At 33.8% G+C, this 21,715-nt stretch overlaps 1 protein-coding gene across 1 annotated transcript in view; it reads left to right on the top strand.

Moving 5' to 3' along the window:
* The window catches only part of LOC132721987 (nephrocystin-3-like), a 42,507-nt gene that overhangs the window by 9,375 nt on the left and 11,417 nt on the right, over window positions 1-21,715 (top strand). Inside the window, exons 8-19 of the mRNA XM_060706383.1 lie at window positions 437-516; window positions 5,128-5,211; window positions 8,704-8,842; window positions 9,919-10,086; window positions 11,076-11,179; window positions 11,851-11,965; window positions 12,287-12,430; window positions 13,490-13,587; window positions 15,623-15,808; window positions 17,552-17,693; window positions 18,243-18,407; window positions 18,708-18,808. Coding sequence (XP_060562366.1) covers window positions 437-516; window positions 5,128-5,211; window positions 8,704-8,842; window positions 9,919-10,086; window positions 11,076-11,179; window positions 11,851-11,965; window positions 12,287-12,430; window positions 13,490-13,587; window positions 15,623-15,808; window positions 17,552-17,693; window positions 18,243-18,407; window positions 18,708-18,808 — 1,526 coding nt within the window. The remainder of the gene's footprint in view (window positions 1-436; window positions 517-5,127; window positions 5,212-8,703; window positions 8,843-9,918; window positions 10,087-11,075; window positions 11,180-11,850; window positions 11,966-12,286; window positions 12,431-13,489; window positions 13,588-15,622; window positions 15,809-17,551; window positions 17,694-18,242; window positions 18,408-18,707; window positions 18,809-21,715) is intronic.

Below are 21,715 nucleotides of genomic sequence, written 5' to 3'. Positions count from 1 at the left end.
CGCGGAGGAAGGTAGTCTAGTACTGGTGTAACTCTCCAGGAACGATGGTTAGGAAACAACCCGCCTATATGACTGAAATACTGTTGGGAAAAGGCATAAAATGAAGCAAACAAACAAACTAACAAACTATCTGTCTGTCCAGGCACTGTGCATTTAAGCCTTACTCAACATAATGTCACTTTAAGGTGTGTGTCCATCAGACACAGCGTGTTTTAGCCTTATAATTAAATATATAGTCTTAAATCAAAATATCAAGTTTTGATGACCTCGACCCTTTTAGAGGATGACCCACTGACTTTCTCATAGCTATTATCAGATGAATAAATTTGGTTACCCAGTTTGGGCCTTTTTTTTTTTTCTTTTTTAAATCAAATTTTTGTTTTCATACTTTTATTAGATTAATGAGATTAATTTGTTTTGTTGTATGTATGTAAAGGAAATGCAGCTAAGATGTAGAAAACACCATGCACAGAAATCTTCTATATTCCTTGCTTTCCTGGGAGATAACTCTAACAGGTACGCCTCTTTCTTAGCTCATTAGTCGCCGGTAGAAACCGGCAACTATATTTGTAACAGTTTAATATTATACCTATGGTAGGAGAAGGCATTAATTTCTGTAAATAAAAGCATAATAATTACTGAACAATTAAAGACTTTAATTGTTTTCAGTAATCTCAAAAATTCAAACATGCAATAACGTTGCTCAATGAAATGAAATATTCAAATATTGACATCGTAAAAAGCAACATTACAATTTTTATAAAATGAATTAACGACGTATCCCCATGGACCAGTCATTGGATTTAGGGATGTTTTTACTTTTTTAAAGTGTCAAGCGTTGCTATTTTATGATGAATAAATCATGCATGATATTTAAAATGACACTTTTAAATTATCTGGTTGTTTGTATCTTTTGAGGCCTATTCTTTTTTTTTATCTTATTTATTATAAACAGTTTCTCCCAGAATCACGTGACTACACGTTGTATGTTATTGTTATAAAATCTATTAATAGTACCAAATGGCTTATAAGATAGACATACAGGTAACTAGCTGATAAAGTGCAAATCAAAGTAATTTTGTATGAAAAATCTCGGTATAACAGTAGGGGCTGGATTCGTATTGGATACAAAGAGAAAACTAATAAACGATCTTTGTGTTGATAGTTTATCTCACTGAAAGGCAATTAAACGTTAACTATATCGTATGTAACGACAGGAATATTGATTTCAGCAGCCAAATAATATATTTTTTTCGATAGTGCATAATAATATTTTTTTTATGCAGACACCACTTTTACAGTAGAATTGCATTGTTTTATGCAATAATTAAGCATATATATTTTCATAGTCACTTTGCAAATATTCGATGATCGGTAATAATTTGTCGGTAATTATCGGATGCTGAAGAAAACCATACGGAATTCAAATGTATGGTACAACGGTATATGTATAAAGTAGAATTATAATCATATCATTTGCTTTACAAGCCTCGATGACAAGGTGTTAGATTTTAAGTTAGTTTCAAATTGAAGACTGTATAGGTTCATTAAATCAGGTACGTTAATATACGTACCTGATTAAATTGATTTTTTATGTTTTCTTTTATAATACTTTTTGTATTTTGCAAAACTTGACCGTTTATCAAAATTATGAAATAAAAAGTGCTAGAAATGAAACACACGATTTATCAACTTATGTTTCATAAAGTTAAAAGATATTATAAAATTCAATTTATGAAAACTACAGGATTTGTCCGAGATTCGAACTTGCGCCTACTACATGTAGGTTACAACTTCGTCATACTTACCACAAGGCCATCGAGCAGTATCAATTGATATGATTATACATGTAATTATACTTACAATAAAATCGTTAACATTAATCATAAAAAGTTATGTAAGCAAACGAAACAGCTCCCGAAAATTATTGAGTCTCGGGTAAATATTGTCAAACAATACTAGCTTATTAAATAATGATAACAGTTTCTTGACAAAATTGCTAAGCAAGTTTGCTTCAAAAATGATGTTTTATTATAACATAGCATAAATTTATTGCATAAAACTCTCAGCAAGAAATATATAATTGTGGCAAGTAAATGAAAACGTGTTTATGAATAAACATTACTCAACTTACTGTTCCTCTTTTCTTTATACTCGAACCATTAAACTGATATTTTCTTTAATTTATGATAATACAATCATATTTCTATCCGGCGACTTGATGCTTTAGCATCAAAATCTCTACTTGTTTTTAAGGTCCCCGAAAGGTGAACATATAGTCGCAGCTTTGACCGTCCGTCTGTCTGTCTGCTTTCACAGGACAGTAATAATTTGGCTAGAGGGACAATAAGTAACTGTTCTTTCTCTTTGATGTCATTCATTCCATAATGCTTTTTATGCTCCCCGAAAAAATTTCGGGGGAGCATATAGTCGCCGCCTTGTCCGTCCGTCCGTCCATCCGTCCGTCCGTCTGTCCGTCCGTCCGTCCGTGCGTCCGTCCGTCCCCTTTTCTTGTCCGGGACATAACTTTGAAACAACAAGAGGTATCAACATGAAACTTTGTAGGTAGATAGATCTCATTGAGTAGGTGTGCAGTGCACAAGAACCGTAACTCTGCCTTGCCTAATTTTTGAATTATTCCCCTTTGTTTATTTTTACACTTTGAACTTTGTCCGGGACATAACTCTAAAAGTATAAGAGGTATCAACATGAAACTTTGTAGGTAGATAGATCTCATTGAGTAGGTGTGCAGTGCACAAGAACCGTAACTCTGCCTTGCCTAATTTTTGAATTACCCCCCTTTGTTTATTTTACACTTTGAAATTTGTCCGGGACATAACTCTAAAAGTATAAGAGGTATCAACATGAAACTTTGTAGGTAGATAGATCTCAGTGAGTAGGTGTGCAGTGCACAAGAACGGTAACTCTGCCTTGTCTTATTTTTGAATTATCCCCCTTTGTTTATTTTACACTTTGATCTTTGTCTGGGACATAACTCTAAAAGTATAAGAGGTATCAACATGAAACTTTGTAGGTAGATAGATCTCATTGAGTAGGTGTGCAGTGCACAAGAACGGTAACTCTGCCTTGCCTACTTTTGGAGTTATTGCCCTTTGTTCATTTTGACACTTTGACTTTGTCTGGGACATTACTCTAAAATTATAAGAGATATCAACATGAAACTTTGTAGATAGATAGGTCTCATTGGGTGGAAGTGCAGTGCACAAGAACCGTAACTCTGCCTTGCCTTATTTTGAAGTAATTGCCCTTTGTTTATTTTTACTTTTTGACTTTGTCCTGGACAATACTTTAAAACTATTAGAGATATCAACATGAAACTTTGTAGGTAGCTAGATATAATTGGATAGAATTGCAATGCTTAAAGAACCTAAACAAAGCCTGGTCTAATTTTGGAGTTATTGCCCTTTGTTCATTTTTACACTTTGACTTTTACCTGGGACATAATTCTGATATCATCAGGAAACTTTATAGATAGATAGATCTCATTGAATAGAAGTGCAGTGCAAAAAAACATAACTCCGCTTTGCCTAATTTTGGAGTTTTTGCCCTTTGTTCATTTTTTTTATACTTTCCTGTGTCCAGAACCTTCTCGGGGAGCATCACCCGGTTCAACCGGTTCTTGTTTATCCTGCTACTGTCTATATCATCAGCTAAATAAAGCCTTTCTGGATAAACTTATCTATCTCCAGTCATTACATCATATGATGATGTCACATATTTAGCAGCAAAACAAAACTGCATATAGATGCTATTTTATCAGGGAAAAAGAAGAATGAAACCATTTAATTATTCTAAAAACATGATAAGTAGCAGGATAAATCAAATACATGGTTGATGTCGGGATAGAGAAGGTTTATCCGGTTTGCTGTGAAAGTGAATTTTGGCTCGCTAAAGCTCGCCAAGATACACTTTCTCGCTCACCAGATAAACCTTCTCCTTCTCGACATCAACCATGTATTTTCTATATAACTCTGTCTTGCCTTATATTGGAGTTATTGCCCTTTGTTCAATTTTACACTTTGAATATTGTCATGGACATTACTCTATAATTATAAGAGATATCAACATCAGACTTTGTAGGTAGATAAATCTCATTGGGTAGATTTGTGCAGTGCAAAAGAACTTAACTCTGCCTTGCTTAATTTTGGAGTTATTGCCCTTTGTTCATAATTACACTTTGTAACTTTGTCTGTGACATAACTCTGACACTACATAAGGTATACTTTCCTGTGTCCAAAACCTATTCAGGGAGCATCACCCGGTTCAACCGGTTCTTGTTACATTAGCCACAGTTTGTAGTCAATATTAAAGTTGTTGTAAAGGTCTTTGTCCAATTATTTGGTTCAGTAGAAACGATCTTCAATTCAGATTCCAACAAATGATGTAGAGAGAAACTAAAGATCATGCAAAATGCCAAAATTTAAAATGTGGCAGTCTCAGTTTGATTGAGCCTGTTCATGGATCTTAGTGTTAATTGCAAGCTACCGTTAAGGTCCCCTAGCACCTGCTTAAGCAGAATTCAACATGAAAACATAAAAATGGAGAAATTTTGAAACTTGAAACGTCTGCAGATGTGTTTATTCAGGCAGCTATCAACATTAAATGTAAAATTTGTGTAACATGTATTAACATTATTATTATTATTATTATTATTATTTTGATATTCAATATAAAGGCTGAGCAACACTCAAAATAGTCTATAATAGTGTCCTATGGAAGTTATTCCAGAGTTACGGTTGAGGTCTTCCCAGTAGAGTGCTAGCTTACGGAATGTGCAGCTTCTGCTAAGCTGATGGCTTGTAACTTGAATATTGTACTAAAAGGGCACCAAATGATGGCATCAACACTGAATTAAAGTTTAATGTTGCCATATGACCATGATAGTGTAAATGTGTTTTTTTTTAAACCCAGCAAAAAAAGTAAACTTTTAAAAAAAAAAAAAAAAAAAACTAGTGTTAAACAGGGGATTTATAATTATAAACAATATAAGTATAATGTACAAAAATGTATTCAATTTTCGTTTACATCCCCAATGGATGTATTATTTGCATTTGTTTAAACATCTAGTTTAAAATCAACATTAATTAATGAATTTTTTTTTTTCAGATTTACAGCTTTAGAATATAAATGTGGACATTTAGATCACCCTGGAAATAAAACAGCCATTTTCTGTTTTAGAGAAATAAAAGGGTAAGTTATATGAAATTTATATAACCTTAAAGATACACTATGCTCAAATTTGATATTGGAAAATATTGATAACTGCAATGCAGTCTCTTTGTAAATATAAAATAATCATGTTTTGACTTTATTTTAAGTAAATATGTTATGTTTCAAATTCTACAAACTATAGGTGGTCACAATATGAATTTATAGTGTCATTGAAAAAAAAACTGGCAGTTTTTTAGCTCGACTTTTCTATGAAAAGGGGAGCTATCCTACTCGCCCCGGCGTCGGCGTTGGCGTCACACCTTGGTTAAGTTTTTCGTACCACCCCACTTTATTTCAGAAGTATTACAAGTATGGCTTTGAAACTTACCATACTTGTTCACCATCATAACCTCCATCTACAGACAAGAGTACATAACTCTGTCAAGGTTTTTGACAGAATTATGGCCCTTTTTTGACTTAGAAAGTGTATTGAGCTTGGTTAAGTTTTTTGTACCACCTCACTTTATTTCAAAACCATTGGAGGTATTGCTTTGAAACTGACCATACTTGTTTACCATCACGACCTTCATCAACAGACAAGAGGACATAACTCTGTCAAGGTTTTTTGACAGAATTATGCCCCTTTTTGACTTAGAAAATACATTGAATATGGGTAAAATCCACTTATTGCCTTAACCCTTTGAGATATTGCTTTGAAACTTTTAATGCTATTTCACATCATTACCCCCATCTGTACGCAAGAGAAGGTAACTCTGTCAAGGATTTGTTTTAAAAATTAAGGCCTTTTATCGACTTAGAATCTTGGTTAAGTTTTTTAGTACCAGTCCACTTTTTGACTGAACTGTTTGAGATATTAATTTGAAAGTTGGAATACTTGTTTACAATCATGATTCCCAAACATGTCCAGGAGAAGGTAATTCTGTCAAAGATTTTATTTGAATTATGGCCCTTAACTGTCAATGTTTTGTATTATAGGCAAGCACTACAAAACTTAAAAAATCTAAAAAAATTCATTCCTATCCACTTGTTCACTTTACCATAAATTATGTCATATAAACATTGCTGTAATATTCAAGGGTATCAAACAACTAGTTCACTTTAAAAATACAGAGATTCTTGTATTGCCTTTTACTGCAAAAACTTTTTTTATTGGCAAGCAATAAAAAAGTCGAGCGCGCTGTCTTACGGACAGCTCTTGTTTAAGAAAGGGCCAGTTCTGCTTGACGTGTTATAGGGAATTTAGCTTCCAATACATAGTTTATTCATTCTTTTATTCAAATTAAACATATTAAGTAATAATTTCATATATATTTAAATAAATTAACAATAAATAAAGGATGAGCATAGTATATCCTTAATGTATAATCTACATAATAACAATAAAGGGCATTTTTACATTTGTATTTGTATATTATAAATGATGTCATATTGGCATGTTATAAAATTACACTTGAATGCTATTCTTTATATAACATGGCTTCATCATACATCTGGGTTTATGTGATACTATTCCAATATATTAGATGCTACGGGCTTGTTTTAGTTTATGATGGTCATAAGCTTAAAATATTTCAAAGCAATGTCATATTTAGAGTACTTGGGATATGTCCTGCCATGATATGTTATGATAAACTATGACGTTTCTTGAACTATAGAATATACCATAATATGTTATTATATTATATAAGTTTGTAGCAGTATAAGTCCAGTAGGATCAGTATTTTACTCAACAGTTTGTTTCTTAAAATCAATTTTCTGACATTTTGACGTAACTTTGTTACTTCAAGTACACTAACTATTTAGTGCAATAAGGATTTGATATGTGTTTTTTTTTAGCTTACCTGTCACAAAGTGACAGGCTGAGCTTTTGTGATCGCTTTTCGTCCGGCGTCCGTCCGGCGTCCGTCGTCCGTCCGTAAACTTTTACTTAAAATGACATCTCCTCAAAAACCACTAAGCCAATTTCATCCAAACTTCACAGGAATGTTCCTTTGGTGGTCACCTTTAAAAATTGTTCAAAGAATTTAATTCCATGCAGAACTCTGGTTGCCATGGCAACCGAAAGAAAAAACTTTAAATATCTTCTTTTAAAAAAACCATAAGAGCTAGAGCTTAGATATTTGGCATGAAACATCTTCTAGTGAGTGTCTACCAAGTTTGTTCAAATAAAAGCCCTGGGGTCAAAATTGGCCCCGCCCCGGGGGTCATTGATTTTCCCAATATGCATATAGTAAAAACTTAAAAAATCTTCTTTTAAAGAACTCAAAGAGCTATGGCTAAGATATTGTAGCCATGAAACATGTTCTAATAGGTGTCTACCAAGTTTGTTCAAATTAAAAGCCCTGGGTCAAATTTGCCCCACCCCAGGGGGTCATTGATTTTCCCTATATGCATATAGTAAAACTTAAAAAATCTTCTTTTAAAGAACCAAAAGAGTTAAAGCTAAGATATTTAGCATGAAACATTTCTAATAAGTGTCTACCAAGTTTGTTCAAATAAAAGCCCTGGCGTCAAAATTGGCCCCGCCCCGGGGATCATTGATTTTCCCTATATGCATATAGTAAAAAACTTAAAAAATCTTCTTTTAAAGAACTCAAAGAGCTATGGCTAAAATATTTAGCATCAAACATGTTCTAATAGGTGTCTACCAAGTTTGTTCAAATAAAAGCCCTGGGGTCAAAATTGGCACCGCCCTGGGGGTCATTGATTTTCCTTATATGTGTATAGCAAAAACTTAAAAAATGTTCTATGAAAAAACCCAAATAGCTAGAGTTAAGATATTAAGCATGAAACATCTTTTAGTGAGTGTCTACAAAGTTTGTTCAAATAAAAGACCTGGGGTCAAAATTGGCCCCGCCCCGGGGGTCATTGATTTTCTTTATATGTGTAATAATCAAAAACTTAAAATCTTCTTTGAAAAAAACCCAAATAGCTAGAGTTTAGATATTAAGCATGAAAATCTTCTAGTAAGTGTCTACAAAGTTTGTTCAAATAAAAGCCCTTGGGTCAAAACTGGTCCGGCCCCAGGGTGTCATTGTTTTTAACTAATATGTGTATAGTAAAAACTTTAAAAAAAAATCTTCTTTCAAAAAGCCCAATGAGCTAGAGCTTAGATGTTTAGCATGAAACATCTTCTTATGGATGTCTACCGAGTTTGTGCAAATAAAAGCCATTGGGTAAAATTGGCCCTGCAACGTTTGGGGTGGGGGTTGGGGGGCCTATATACAGGTGAGCGACCTCAGGGCCATCATGGCCCTCTTGTTACTTTAAAAATGAAAACAATGCAACACAAAGTACAATGATGATTTGATACAAACTTTTTGATTCCCGTAAAATGAGCGTAAATTGAGTGTGGATCTAATTTATTATAGTGGGAATAAAATCATAATGCTATTGATGTTTTTTTTGTTTGTTTTTTTCCCAATGACAAACCAAAATGAAGGTGTATCAAATAACAACAAAATGATAATAGTGTTAAAATGACGCAATCATTATTTATTAATTTTTTAGGTCAAAGTCAAATTCTGAAGCGCGTGAGTTACGGAACCAGGTTAGAGACAGTGGAAGTGCCAAAATTATAGATGGGTATCCAATGGCAACCAAAGGGGCGGAGCTAGCTTACAAGGAACTTGAGAAAATCATTGAAATAGTCAGTTTTGATGCTTTACTATTTTTTGTAAATTTAACAAAAATTAACATTTTTTATTTGAAATGAAAAATTGCTGTATATTTTCCAATAGTACCTAAATTAAATGGTACATGTTCATAAATTTTCAAAAAGTATTTCCAGTCCTGTTGTAGTTCATTTGATGGAAACAGTGCCAAAAAAACATTTAGAAGTCAGAAAAAAAATATTTAGAATTAAGTTAGATGTACTGTATACAAAAAAGAATTAAGTTAGATGTAAACAAAAAAGAAAAATAATAGAAACTTGTCACTTTTTGTCAACTTGCAAGGCTTAACAAAAATCATTTATGTTTTGAATGTCTTAAAAAAGCAAACATTTATTATCACTTTGTGTGAATGTACAGGAATTTGGTTATAAAGTTTCATGTTGTTAGGTCAAATTTCAGCTGAAACATATTATCATTTGTCTTGAAAAGTGTTGCATTGAAATTTGAAGAGTTTACTTTATTTTCTAGTGTTTGGTCTAGATGAAATTCCTTTTTTTTCAAAAGTTTATTTTACAGCTTTTCTTTTGATGTTAGGAGTCAACCTTAGAAAAAAATTTGGGGAATGGGGGTGGGAAAAGGTTGGGGTGTTTTTGATCAAAGTAAATGTTTTCTTAATTTTCTTTGTTGAAGGAATGTATCTTACTTTCCAAAATTAGATATTTTTTCCCTTTATTTTCATGACTTGATTTTAGAGACTTTTCCTCTATTTTCCAGAGTTTGATTAGGAGACTTCCCTTCTATTATCAGGAGCTAAGTTTAGAGTCTATTCTTCTATTTTCTGGAGTTTGGAATAGAGACTTTTCTTCTTTTTTCAGGAGTTAAGATTAGAGACTTTTCTTGTATTTTCCGCAGTTTAGTATAAAGACGTTTCTTCTATTTTCCAGAGTTTGGTATAGAGCCTTTTCTTCTTTTTTCCAGTTTTGTATAAAAACTTTTCTTCTATTTTACAGAGTTGGGTTAAGAGACTTTTCTTCTATTTTCCAGAGTTTGAAATAAAGACTTTTCTTCTATTTTCAAGAGTTTGGTATAAAGACTTTTCTTCTATTTCCAGGAGTTGGGTTTGGAGAGCAAGAAGACAGAAGATGATGAGTTTGAGGTTAGAGAAGGTGATATAACAGATATGAAGGTGGATGGCGTGTTTGATGCTAATTATAACTATGAACAGATGGAGGCATTTAACTATGCTGTCAAGTCAAGCTGCGAACTCAACTTTGAAAAGGTATATCATAGCTTTTATTTTGAAAATGTGAACATTTTTATCTTTGATATTCATTTAAACGTCATGTCCCTGAACTTTATAGTTTGGCATGTAACACTGAAAAGTTAATCCCTACAATCGTTAAATGAATTATGGCCTTGGGTAAAACCTGTGTCCTACTTCTGCATTTAACAATTTTGACCATTCCTGGTTAATTGTTTATTTCAGCACTATGAGATACTGAATTATTTATGGTTTATTGTTTATATCACCACTATGAGAGACTGAATTACTAATGGTTTATTGTCTTTTTCAGGATTATGAGAGACTGAATTACTCATGGTTTATTGTTTATTTCAGCACTATGACATTAAACTACTCATGGTTTATTTCAGCACTATGAGAGATTGAATTACTCATGGTTTATTGTTTATTTCAGCACTATGAAAGATTGAATGCTCATGGTTTATTTTTATTTCAGCACTATTAGATACTGAATTACTCATGGTTTATTGTTTATTTCAGCACTATGAGATACTGAATTACTCATGGTTTATTGTTTATTTCAGCACTATGAGAGATTGAATTACTCATGGTTTATTGTTTATTTCAGCACTATGAGATACTGAATTACTCATGGTTTATTGTTTATTTCAGCACTATGAGAGATTGAATTACTCATGGTTTATTGTTTATTTCAGCACTATGAGAGATTGAATTACTCATGGTTTATTGTTTATTTCAGCACTATGAGATATTGAATTACTCATGGTTTATTGTTTATTTCAGCACTATGAGAGATTGACTTACTCATGGTTTATTGTTTATTTCAGCACTATGAGAGATTGACTTACTTATGGTTTATTGTTTATTTCAGCACTATGAGAGATTGACTTACTCATGGTTTATTGTTTATTTCAGAACTATGTGTTTCTGACTTACTCATGGTTAATTATTTATTTCAGCACAATGAGATACTGAATTACTCATGGTTTATTGTTTATTTTCAGCACTATGAGAGATTAAATGCTCATGTATTATCGGCTGGACCATTACCTCCCTTGCTGATATTAAGTCCATCAGGAGCTGGGAGATCTCTTCTTCTATGTAAATGGTATGTACAATGTTCATTAATCTTTACCTCCCTTTATATTTTAAATGAACTTGTCCATTTTTCAAATCTGGAAAAAACCATAATTTTTAGAGGAAATTTCTAAAAATATGTACTGACTGAATAGCAAACAGTGCAGACCATGCATGTGCTGGCTGATATTGGTCTTTACTGGTGATCACATGGGTAGAATATGCTGCCTACAACAGGCTTAGGGTTAAATAAAGTTCTGTCAGCAGTTTTGTATTAAAACTAAGACTTAAATTGATTTGCTTCTATTGTCAGGTTATTTGTTATTTATATAGGATATTAGAAACAATTTTAGGCTTTTTGTTATTATTTTAGGATATCTGTATTAAAAATCTATGATAGGGTACTTGTTACTATTTTAGGATGCTTGTTATTATTTTAGGTTACCTGTTACTATTTTAGGATACTTGTTTCTATTTTAGGTTACATGTTACTATTTTTGGATACTTGTTTCTAGTTTAGGATACTTGTTTCTTTTTTAGGTTACTTGTTTAGGTTACTTGTTACTATTTTCAGATACTTGTTTCTATTTTAGGATACTTGTCACTATTTTAGGATATTGTTACTATTTTAGGATATTTGTTACTATTTTAAGAAACTCATACTAATTTTAGGCTATTTGTTACTATTTGTTTCTATTTTAGGATACAATTACAAATAGAGAAAGCACCAGGCAGTGTGGTATTACATCATTTTGTAGGGTCAGATAACTCCCTGTCAGCTGATCCTGTTGTAATGATAAGAAGAATTACATCCCAGGTTTGATTGTGAACTAAATATATCAACATAACAAGCATGAAACATGGGAGGGGAGAACAATACTTATAAAATACCAGATCTACAAATTCTATTTATTTAACTACTAAATTTTGGTCTATATATTTGTTTATGACTTCTTTACATTTGATTTTAAATTACAGTGATATTACCCTCTGTGCATAGTACTGTTAGATAAGTTTAAATATATATATTTATATTTTTTTTTGTAAATAAGTGACTGAGATAAAACTTTGACATCTTTATTTATGCAGAAATACCAACTATTGTGTTTGTGATATAAATTTCTTACTATTATCTTAGCTAATGCAACATGTGACCTCACCTCCATCCTTGACCTTTGACCCTACTCGACTTGTAGAAGAGTTCCCAAGATGGCTGGAGAAGATTTCATCAAGAACTAATGGTGGAGTGATATTGGTGTTAGATTCTATAGATAGATTTCATGTAAGTTTGACAAATGCGAGCTTTATTTAGAAAACTTACGAAATGTCAGTGGTTCTACTCTGGTGCCCTTTTGTGCCTGAAATAATGCACGGAGGGGCACCTGAGGTCTTCCTCCACCAGTAAAGCTGAACAATAGCGATATGACCTATACTATGTCAATGTGATGTAAAACCCAATCAAACAAACAAACAATTTAGAAAAAAAAACTGAATCCTGCAAGATATGAAAACTTATCCAGCTTAATGTAAAAAAATTGACTTTTTCTATGACAGAGCTGGAAATTAATTCAGGGATAAGTACCTGCTGTCTTTCTCCACTACGAAAAGGCTTTGCAACTTTGTAACAGTAACTTTATGTAATTACAAATTTATTACCAAAACAAATGAGAAATTATTAAGAAGTAGATAAAGAACATTTTTATTTGTTAGTCAAAAGTTATTGTTGTTCTTTGATGTAAGTATTCATAAGAATAAATATGTGTGTATAAGAAAAGTATAATAAAATTTAATGTAAACACTTATCCTATACCTGTGCGGCTTTTGGCACTCCATAAAAATGGTATTGCATGGTTGTGCATATATTTTGATGTGACGTTATTTGTGATATACAAATGAGCCCCGTCATGACAAAACCAATATAGTGCGTTTGCAACCAGCAAAGATCCAGACCAGCCTGATCAGGATCCATGCTGCTCGCTTACCAACCCTTTTACAAGTAGAGCATATGATAGCAAACAGCATGGATCCTGATCAGACTGTGCGGATGTGCAGGCTGGTCTGGATCCATGTTGGTCGCAAATGCATTATGTTGGTTTTGTCGTGATGCGGCTCAAATGTAGTGTAAAAGCAACTTTAACCAGTTTTTTTATTTTTGGTGTGTGATAAATAGAATATTAAATTCATGTACAAATGTAGGTTAATTACTAAATTTATTGAACTCACTGAATTTAATAATAGTATGTTTGCCAGAGGCTCGCATAATATAATTTTATTCAACTTGTTCAATAAATTCAGTATTGACTTGCACACATTCAATATTGATTTTATAAATGTATTACAGCAAGCTGAGACTCACCTGAAATGGTTGCTAGATCCTTTACCTGTAGATGCCAGAGTTATTGTATCAGCCAGTGAAGAAACCTGCCCTCAGTCCTGGAGGTTTGAATCTTATCTTTATGGGTTTTTATCCTCTAAGTTTTTGTTTGTTTGTGTTGTTTTCTTTTTCTTTGGCGGAACAATATTTGCTTCAGTGTATAAGTTGTTAATTTTGCAGTGTGGATATATTTGTGATTCTTGTGAATCAAAATAATTAGCAAATGTTTCAGCACGCAAAAATTACATCAACTTTAGTAAAGTCTTCGGTGGCCATTCAATCTCATTAAAATCATCTCCTAACTGTCGCTTCACTACCCTACGTAGCAAAGAGTAACGGAGCGAAAACGATGATTTGATTTTAATGAGATTGGTGGCCATTCAACATTTTACCATTACACCGGTGCACCGATCGCTATGTAAATGTATCCCGTTAAAAATAACATCTTGTTAAATACAAACAAACATATGACATGATCAATGTTCATTTAATACTTCACACTATGAAATAATAATGAAAAAGGTTCATGATAAGTTGTTGAAGTGAACTTTATATTATGCTAATTTTTCGTCCTCAAATTAGGCTGAATTAGCTATATATTTAAGAAGGTTGACTTTTAGAATGAGAACTGACCAATAAATGATAGCAACAAATGATTTGTATAAATTATAAAAATTTTCTCAAATATAAAAAAACTGCCTTACATTTTTTTTATAAATTGAAAGTTACCAATAACCTTACGAAAGATATTTGAGCCTTGTCACGACAAAACCAACATAATGGGTTTGCGACCAGCATGGATCCAGACAAGCCTGCGCATCCTTGCATTCAGAGAAGGATCCATGTTGTTCGCTATCAGTTTCTCTAATTGTTATAGAGTTAGTAAGCAAACAGCATGGATCCTGATCAGACTGCGCGGATGTGCAGGCTGGTCTGGATCCATGCTGGTCGTAAACACACTATGTTGGTTTTGTCGTAACGCGGCTCATTTATAGAAATTTCCATGTGTTGTGTAAATTATTCATTATGTGTGTGTAACAAAAAAATGAATAGAAAACAATTGTGACAAAAATTAAAGTATGATTTTTTCCAGTACACTGAACAATTATACTTGGATGAACATAATGCCACTTTAATATAATATACATGTAGGTTTTCTAAGAAATTACTATATTAATAATTAATATTATTATTATTTGTCACAACATGTATTAGTATTATAATAATTATATATGTTTGAAAATCTGCTAGTATAATAATAATTATTGTCGATGGTATAATTATCTATATATTTATTATGATTATTATTATTATAGAATCGGCAAAAGCCGTCCATATGGCAAATACGCCAAAAATAATAGGCAGTGAAAGGGTTAATATGATATAATATTTTTTAAAATAATATTATAATATACTGATATAGGGAGTGAGTACATGTATGTCTTAATATAAAACTGATCATTGATATTGAAGGAGGTTTGTAGGTTACAGGGGAGCTAATTCAGTAAGTTGTAGAAGATCATTCCAAGACTGTCATGTTTGAGGCTTTTTTTGATCTTGTAACTTAATACCAATTGTATAGTTACTGTTGGTTTTCTATTTAAATAGCTTTTTATGCTCCCGAAGGGAGAGCATTATAGTCGCCGCCTTGTCCGTCTGTCCGTCTACTAGCTCTCATGGGACTGTTATAATATGGCTAGAGAGACAATAGGTAACTGTTCTTCCTCTTTGATGTCATTCATTCCGTAATGCATTAATGTGGCTATTTTCTTTTGCATGGCTAAAAAGAACAATAGAGAGAACAATAGAGTAGGCACATTGTTACTGTCCCATTAAAACTTCCGTCTGTCCATCTGTTGTCTTGTCTGGAGCATAACTTGAAAACCGTTGGAGATAATTTGTTTAAACTTCACACAGTGGTAGAGGGCATTGAGGGGGAGTGCAGTGTCAAAGAACTATAACTTTATTTTGCACAGTTTTTGAATTATCTTAGAAAAATCTTGCCCAGGACATAACTCTAAAACTATATGAGATATCAACATGAAACTTTTTTGGTAGATAGATCCCTGACATAGTCATAAAGTTTATTTTACATTACAGATCGTGGCCAACACTTCAAGTTGAACCCCTCAGCAACAAGAATGTGAAGGAATTGTTGAGAGCAGAACTTGTCACCCTCGGTGCCTCGTTGAACAATGAGGATGAGACTAAAGTACTCACACATTGTAGAAACAACCCAACCTGTATACCTCTATATGTCATGGTGCTCTCTAGACATACTGCAGAGTAAGATTGTTGTTTTATAAATGTATATTATCTGACACATATTGCTTAAATGTCTGACTTGTAGCTTTCTAGAAACAACTGATTTTACCCATGTGACATATTACCCATGTGACATTTTACCCATGTGACATTTTACCCTTGTGACACTTTACCCTTTTGACATTTTTCTTGTGCAACATTTTACCCATGTGACATTTTACCTATGTGATATTTTACCCATGTGAGATTTTACCCATGTGACATTCTACCCATGTGATATTTTACCCATGTGATATTTTACGTGTGTGACATTTTACCCATGTGACATTTTACCCGTGTGACATTTTACCCGTTTGACATTTTACCCGTGTGGCATTTTACCTGTGTGACATTTTACCCATGTGACATTTTACTCATGTGACATTTTACCCGTTTGACATTTTACCCATGTGACATTTTACCTGTGTGACATTTTACCCATGTGACATTTTACCCGTGTGACTCTGTACCCATGTGACAGTTTACCGGTGTGACATTTTACCCATGTGACATTTTACCCGTGTGACTCTGTACCCATGTGACAGTTTACCTGTGTGACAGTTTACCGGTGTGACATTTGACCCAGGTGACATTTTACTCGTGTGACACTTTACCCATGTGACAGTTTACCTGTGTGACAGTTTACTGGTGTGACATTTTACCCATATGACATTTTACCCATGTGACATTTTACTTGTGTGACACTTTACCCATGTGACAGTTTACCTGTGTGACATTTTACCCATATGACATTTTACCCAAATGACATTTTACCCATGTGACATTTTACTCGTGTGACACTTTACCCATGTGACAGTTTACCTGTGTGACAGTTTACCGGTGTGACATTTTACCCATATGACATTTTACCCATGTAACATTTTACCCGTGTGACACTTTACCCATGTGACAGTTTACCTGTGTGACAGTTTACCGGTGTGACATTTTACCCATGTGACATTTTACCCATGCAGACCAATATCAGCACATCAATGCCAACTGGTCATGATCTTCACAGCTTGGTATTCAGTCAGTAAATATTCTGAAAATTGTCCCTATAAATGATGACTGTTTTAATCCCTATTGATAAATGAGCAAGTTGATTTGATATGATATGTTAAAAACACTATTATTTTATAACATAACTTTGTATGTTCCTTTATTGTGATATATGTATGATATTGTGAGTGGAAGTGGTGGATGGTTCCCTGACTCCACTTTCCACAATGACGGGGAAAATAAATGAGCAACTATGTTGCTGAAACTTTAAAAGAAGAAGTTGATTTAATACATTAGGTAAAGATTGAGGTTACTTGAAGTGAAATCTGCTTGCTAAGCTCAATAGTTAGTTTCATGAGGGGGAGGCGGAAGGGGAGGTTTGCTGGTTGGATCCTTGGGGGAGGCATCAATTCTTCAAGACAATTGATCTTGGAGTAATCCAGGACTGATGGTTTGGTGAATCAATAGCCATAATATGACCAAAATTATGTGATAAAGTCAGGGGAATCTGAATGAACTGTTGTGATATAAACAGAAAATTCAGCTATACTCTGTATGAAACAAACAGATGCTATACCTGCATTGTGCATGCGTTTATTTGATAATTTATTAGGTTGTAACTACTTGTATATCTTCTGAACATTCATGTCTTTAAAACAGTGTTTTCTTCGCCTGCGGAGAGATACAGTTTTAGATTTATTTACATTACTATTATCTTTATTCTAGTTGTTCAAAGAATGAATCAAAAGTAACGAAGCATCTAGATGCCTTGCTCACATCGTCTGATTGTGTAGGACTGTATATAAAGGTGTTAGAACTGGTCAAAACTGACCTTGAGAGCCAGGAAACACGAGGATTTACCAGAAATGTATGTAGATTTAATGTCTATTTTGTCAATAAGGAATGTAGATTTAATGTCTATATTGTCAGAAATGTACGTAGATTTAATGTCTATATTGTCAGAAATGTATGTAGATTTAATGTCTACTTTGTCAATAATGAATGAAGATTTAATGTCTTGTATTTAGCTTTTATGCTTTATTGTCAGAAATGTATGTAAATTTTTATGTCTTTATTGTGAGTAATGCTTGTGGATTTAATGCCTATACATTGTATTGCCAGAAATGTTATGTAGATTTCATGTTTATATTGCCAGAAATGTAAAAAGACTATGTAAATGTATGTATATAATGTCAGAAATGTACATAGATTTAATGTATATATTGTCAAAAATGTACGTAGATTTCATGTCTATATTGTAGATTTAATGGTTATATTGTCAGATTTGTATGTAGATATAATGTCTATATTTGACGTCACATCAAAATATATGCATGGCCGTGCAATACCATTTTTACTGAGTCTCAAAAGTGGCACAGGTATGTGATAAAATGTAATATCTGGTATCTATTTACAGGTGTTAAGATATCTGTATGTTAGCCGAGGTGGTCTCAGTGAGAATGAGTTATTGGAGTTGGTGCCTGGTTTGACATGGAGTTTCCTGGCACCTTTCTGTTATTTGATGCATGAACATCTTGTGCTGAAGTACCAAGGGGGACTACTCATGTTTGCTCATGAACAGGTAAAGGGCAACATATGAAAATAATTGAATATCATAATGTTATTCCTTTTAAGCATAAAAGAGCCATAATATGTGTCTTTGTGTCTTACAAAATTTAAAGTTTTATGTAAGATCAACCTATCAAATAGTGATTTTGTTGTTTTACAGCATTTATTGACTTACATTTCATCATCATATGATAAAAAGGATCTTTATTCATGTCATGACTTACATTTATTTTATAAGAGAAATGCTGCAGACTTGCCTTATTACACTTTCTTAAACTTGTTTGACATAAATAAAAGTTTTCTTTAATCACAGGTTATAAAAGCTGTACATGATTTCTGTTTTGGTAAAGATGAACAGAAAGTGATCTCACAAATAAGGCAAGATCTCATCCAACATTTCCAGTCACAAATGAGGTATAGTATATATTGTTGCCATATTGTTTAGGCCGTCCAGTTAGCTCAACGGGTTCGATTCCCGGACAGCGCAGGTCTCTTTGTGTGATTGATTATAAAATCTTTACTACGGTCATTCACACTGTACCTATGCTCTGGCATTTACAAAAGTAATCAGTTCCTTATGAAAGTGAAGGCAACTAGTACTGGTAAACTGTTTGGCAGAATGCCCAGGAATGATGTGGTGGATGAACTGTGCTCTGGTAAATTCAATGTGGCTTACTGATCCAGAGTGTAAACTACCAACACCACCACAACCTGAACTTTGCTGTCTCTAAAAAAAAAAAACACACAAATTCAGAAAGTTTTTCTGAATACTTGGAAAATACTCTGTCTTATACATTGTTGCCATACCATATGAACTTTGTTTACTTTCAACCACAAACTCAGACAGTTTTTAGCTTGACTATTCGAAGAATACTAGAGCTAATGGAGTCACCCATTTGTTATCCCCCGCCGTTGGAATCGGGAGGGAGATATAGTTTTGGCGTTGTCCGTCTGACCTTCCGTTCGTCCATCCGTCCGTCCGAATTTCGTTTCCAGGTAGTTCTCTGCAACTACTGGCTGGAATGCAACGAAACTTTATGGGAATCATCAATATCAAGAGGAGATGCGTATATCGTCGGCTTGTTCCGGTCCGACACTTTAAATCAGAGTTATGGCCCTTGATTAGTTATGCAGTATGCATATGGAGTAAAAATTGTTTCCGCGCTACTTTACTGCAACTACTGGCTGGAATTCAACAAACTTTATGGGAACTTTCAATATCAAGAGGGGATGCGCATATCGTCGGCTTGTTCCGGTCCGACACTTTAACTCAGAGTTATGGCCCTTGATTAGTTATGCAGTATGCATATAGAGCAAAAATTGTTTCCGGGCTACTTCTCTGCAACTACTGGTTGGAATTCAACAAAACTTTATGGGAACCTTCAATACCAAGAGAAGATGCGCATATCATTGCCTTGTTGGGGTCAGACATTTTAATTCAGAGTTATGGCCCTTGATTAGTTATGCAGTATGCATATAGAAAAATATTTGTTTCTGCGCTACATCTCTGCAACTACTGGCTGGAATTCAATGAAACTTTATTGGAACCTCCAATACCAAGAGATGAGCATATCATTGCCTTGTTCAGGTCAGACATTTTAACTTTGAGTTATGGCCCTTGATAACTTATGCAGTATACAACAAGAGCAATAATCGTTTCCGTGCTACTTCTCTGTAACTACTGGCTGGAATTCAATGAAACTTTATGGGATACGAAGGGGAGATGTGCATTATAATAGTCGCCTTGTTCCGGTCAGATTTTTATAACTCATATTCATGGCCCTTGATTAGTTATGCAGTATGCATACATCTCATTGGCATTTCCAGATATTACTATTTAACACAGAGTTATGGCTCTGTTATTGCCCTAAATAATTATCAAGTTCAAAGAATATTACTGTTTATGCCATGATAAATATATAAATAAAGCCTTATGTCTTCAGTTGTTGTGTTAGTAATAACCAGTACTCGGCGGGGGAAATAAATTCAACGAATTTGCTTGTTGGCATCTGCATCCCTGTGGTTAAGTTTTTAGCTCGCCTGTCACAAAGTGACAGGGTGAGCTTTTGTGATCTCTTTTCATCCGTCCGTTGTCCGTCCGTCGTTTGTCCGTCCATTGTCCGTCCGTAAACTTTTACTTTAAATGACATCTCCTCATAAACCACTAAGCCAATTTCATCCACTACTTCACATGAATGTTCCTTTGGTGGTCACCTTTAAAAATTGTTCAAAGAATTTAATTCCATGCAGAACGGCAACCGAAAGAAAAAACTTTAAATATCTTCTTTTGAAGAACCCAAAGAGCTAGAGCTAAGATATTTGGCATTAAACATCTTCTACTGAGTGTCTATCAAGTTTGTTCAAATAAAAGCCCTGGGGTCAAAATTGGCCCCGCCCCAGGGGGTCATTGATTTTGACCCTATATATATAGTAAAAACTTAAAAAATCTTCTTTTAAAGAACACAAAGAGCTAGAGCTTAGATATTTAGCATGAAACATGTTCTAATGGGTGTCTACCAAGTTTGTTCAAATAAAAGCCCTGGGGTCAAAATTGGCCCCGCCCGGGGGTCATTGATTTTCTTTATATGTGTATAGCAAAAACTTTAAAAAAATCTTCTTTGAAAAAACCCAAAGAGCTAGAGTTTAGATATTTAGCATGAAACATCTTCTAGTGAGTGTCTACAAAGTTTGTTCAAATAAAAGCCCTGGGGTCAAAATTGGACCCGCCCGGGGATCATTGATTTTCCTTATTTGTGTATAGCAAAAACTTAAAAAATCTTCTTTGAAAAAACCCAAATAGCTAGAGTTTAGATGTTAAGCATGAAACATCTTTTAGTGAGTGTCTACAAAGTTTGTTCAAATAAAAGCCCTGGGGTCAAAACTGGCCCCGCCCCAGGGGTGTCATTGTTTTTACTATATGTGTATAGTAAAAACTTAAAAAATCTTCTTTGAAAAAACCCAATGAGCTAGAGCTTAGATATTTAGCATGAAACATCTTATTGGTGTCTACCAAGTTTGTTCAAATAAAAGCCCTTGGGTTAAAATTGGCCCTAGGGGGGGGGCGGAGGCCTATATACAGGTGAACGACCTCAGGGCCCTCTTGTTTATGTGTATTAAGCTGGTATCTCCATAACTACTAAAGGGAATGGATTGAAACTTCATACACATGTTCTCTGTGATTATCTTACATGATTGGCACAAGTCCCATATCTCTGGTTTGTTTTCTTGCATATTTATGCCCCTGTTTCGACTTTTCGATATTCTTGGTTACATTTTTGCGTGTAAGCTGGTATCTCCATAACTGCTGAAAGGAATGGATTG

This window comes from Ruditapes philippinarum, unplaced genomic scaffold (assembly GCF_026571515.1).
Source record: "Ruditapes philippinarum isolate M1 unplaced genomic scaffold, ASM2657151v2 ctg1589_1_1_1_1, whole genome shotgun sequence".
In the NCBI taxonomy this organism is placed as follows: Eukaryota; Metazoa; Mollusca; class Bivalvia; order Venerida; family Veneridae; genus Ruditapes; species Ruditapes philippinarum.
Note: the sequence above shows the minus strand (reverse complement) of the source record. Positions and strands in the feature narration are given on the sequence as shown.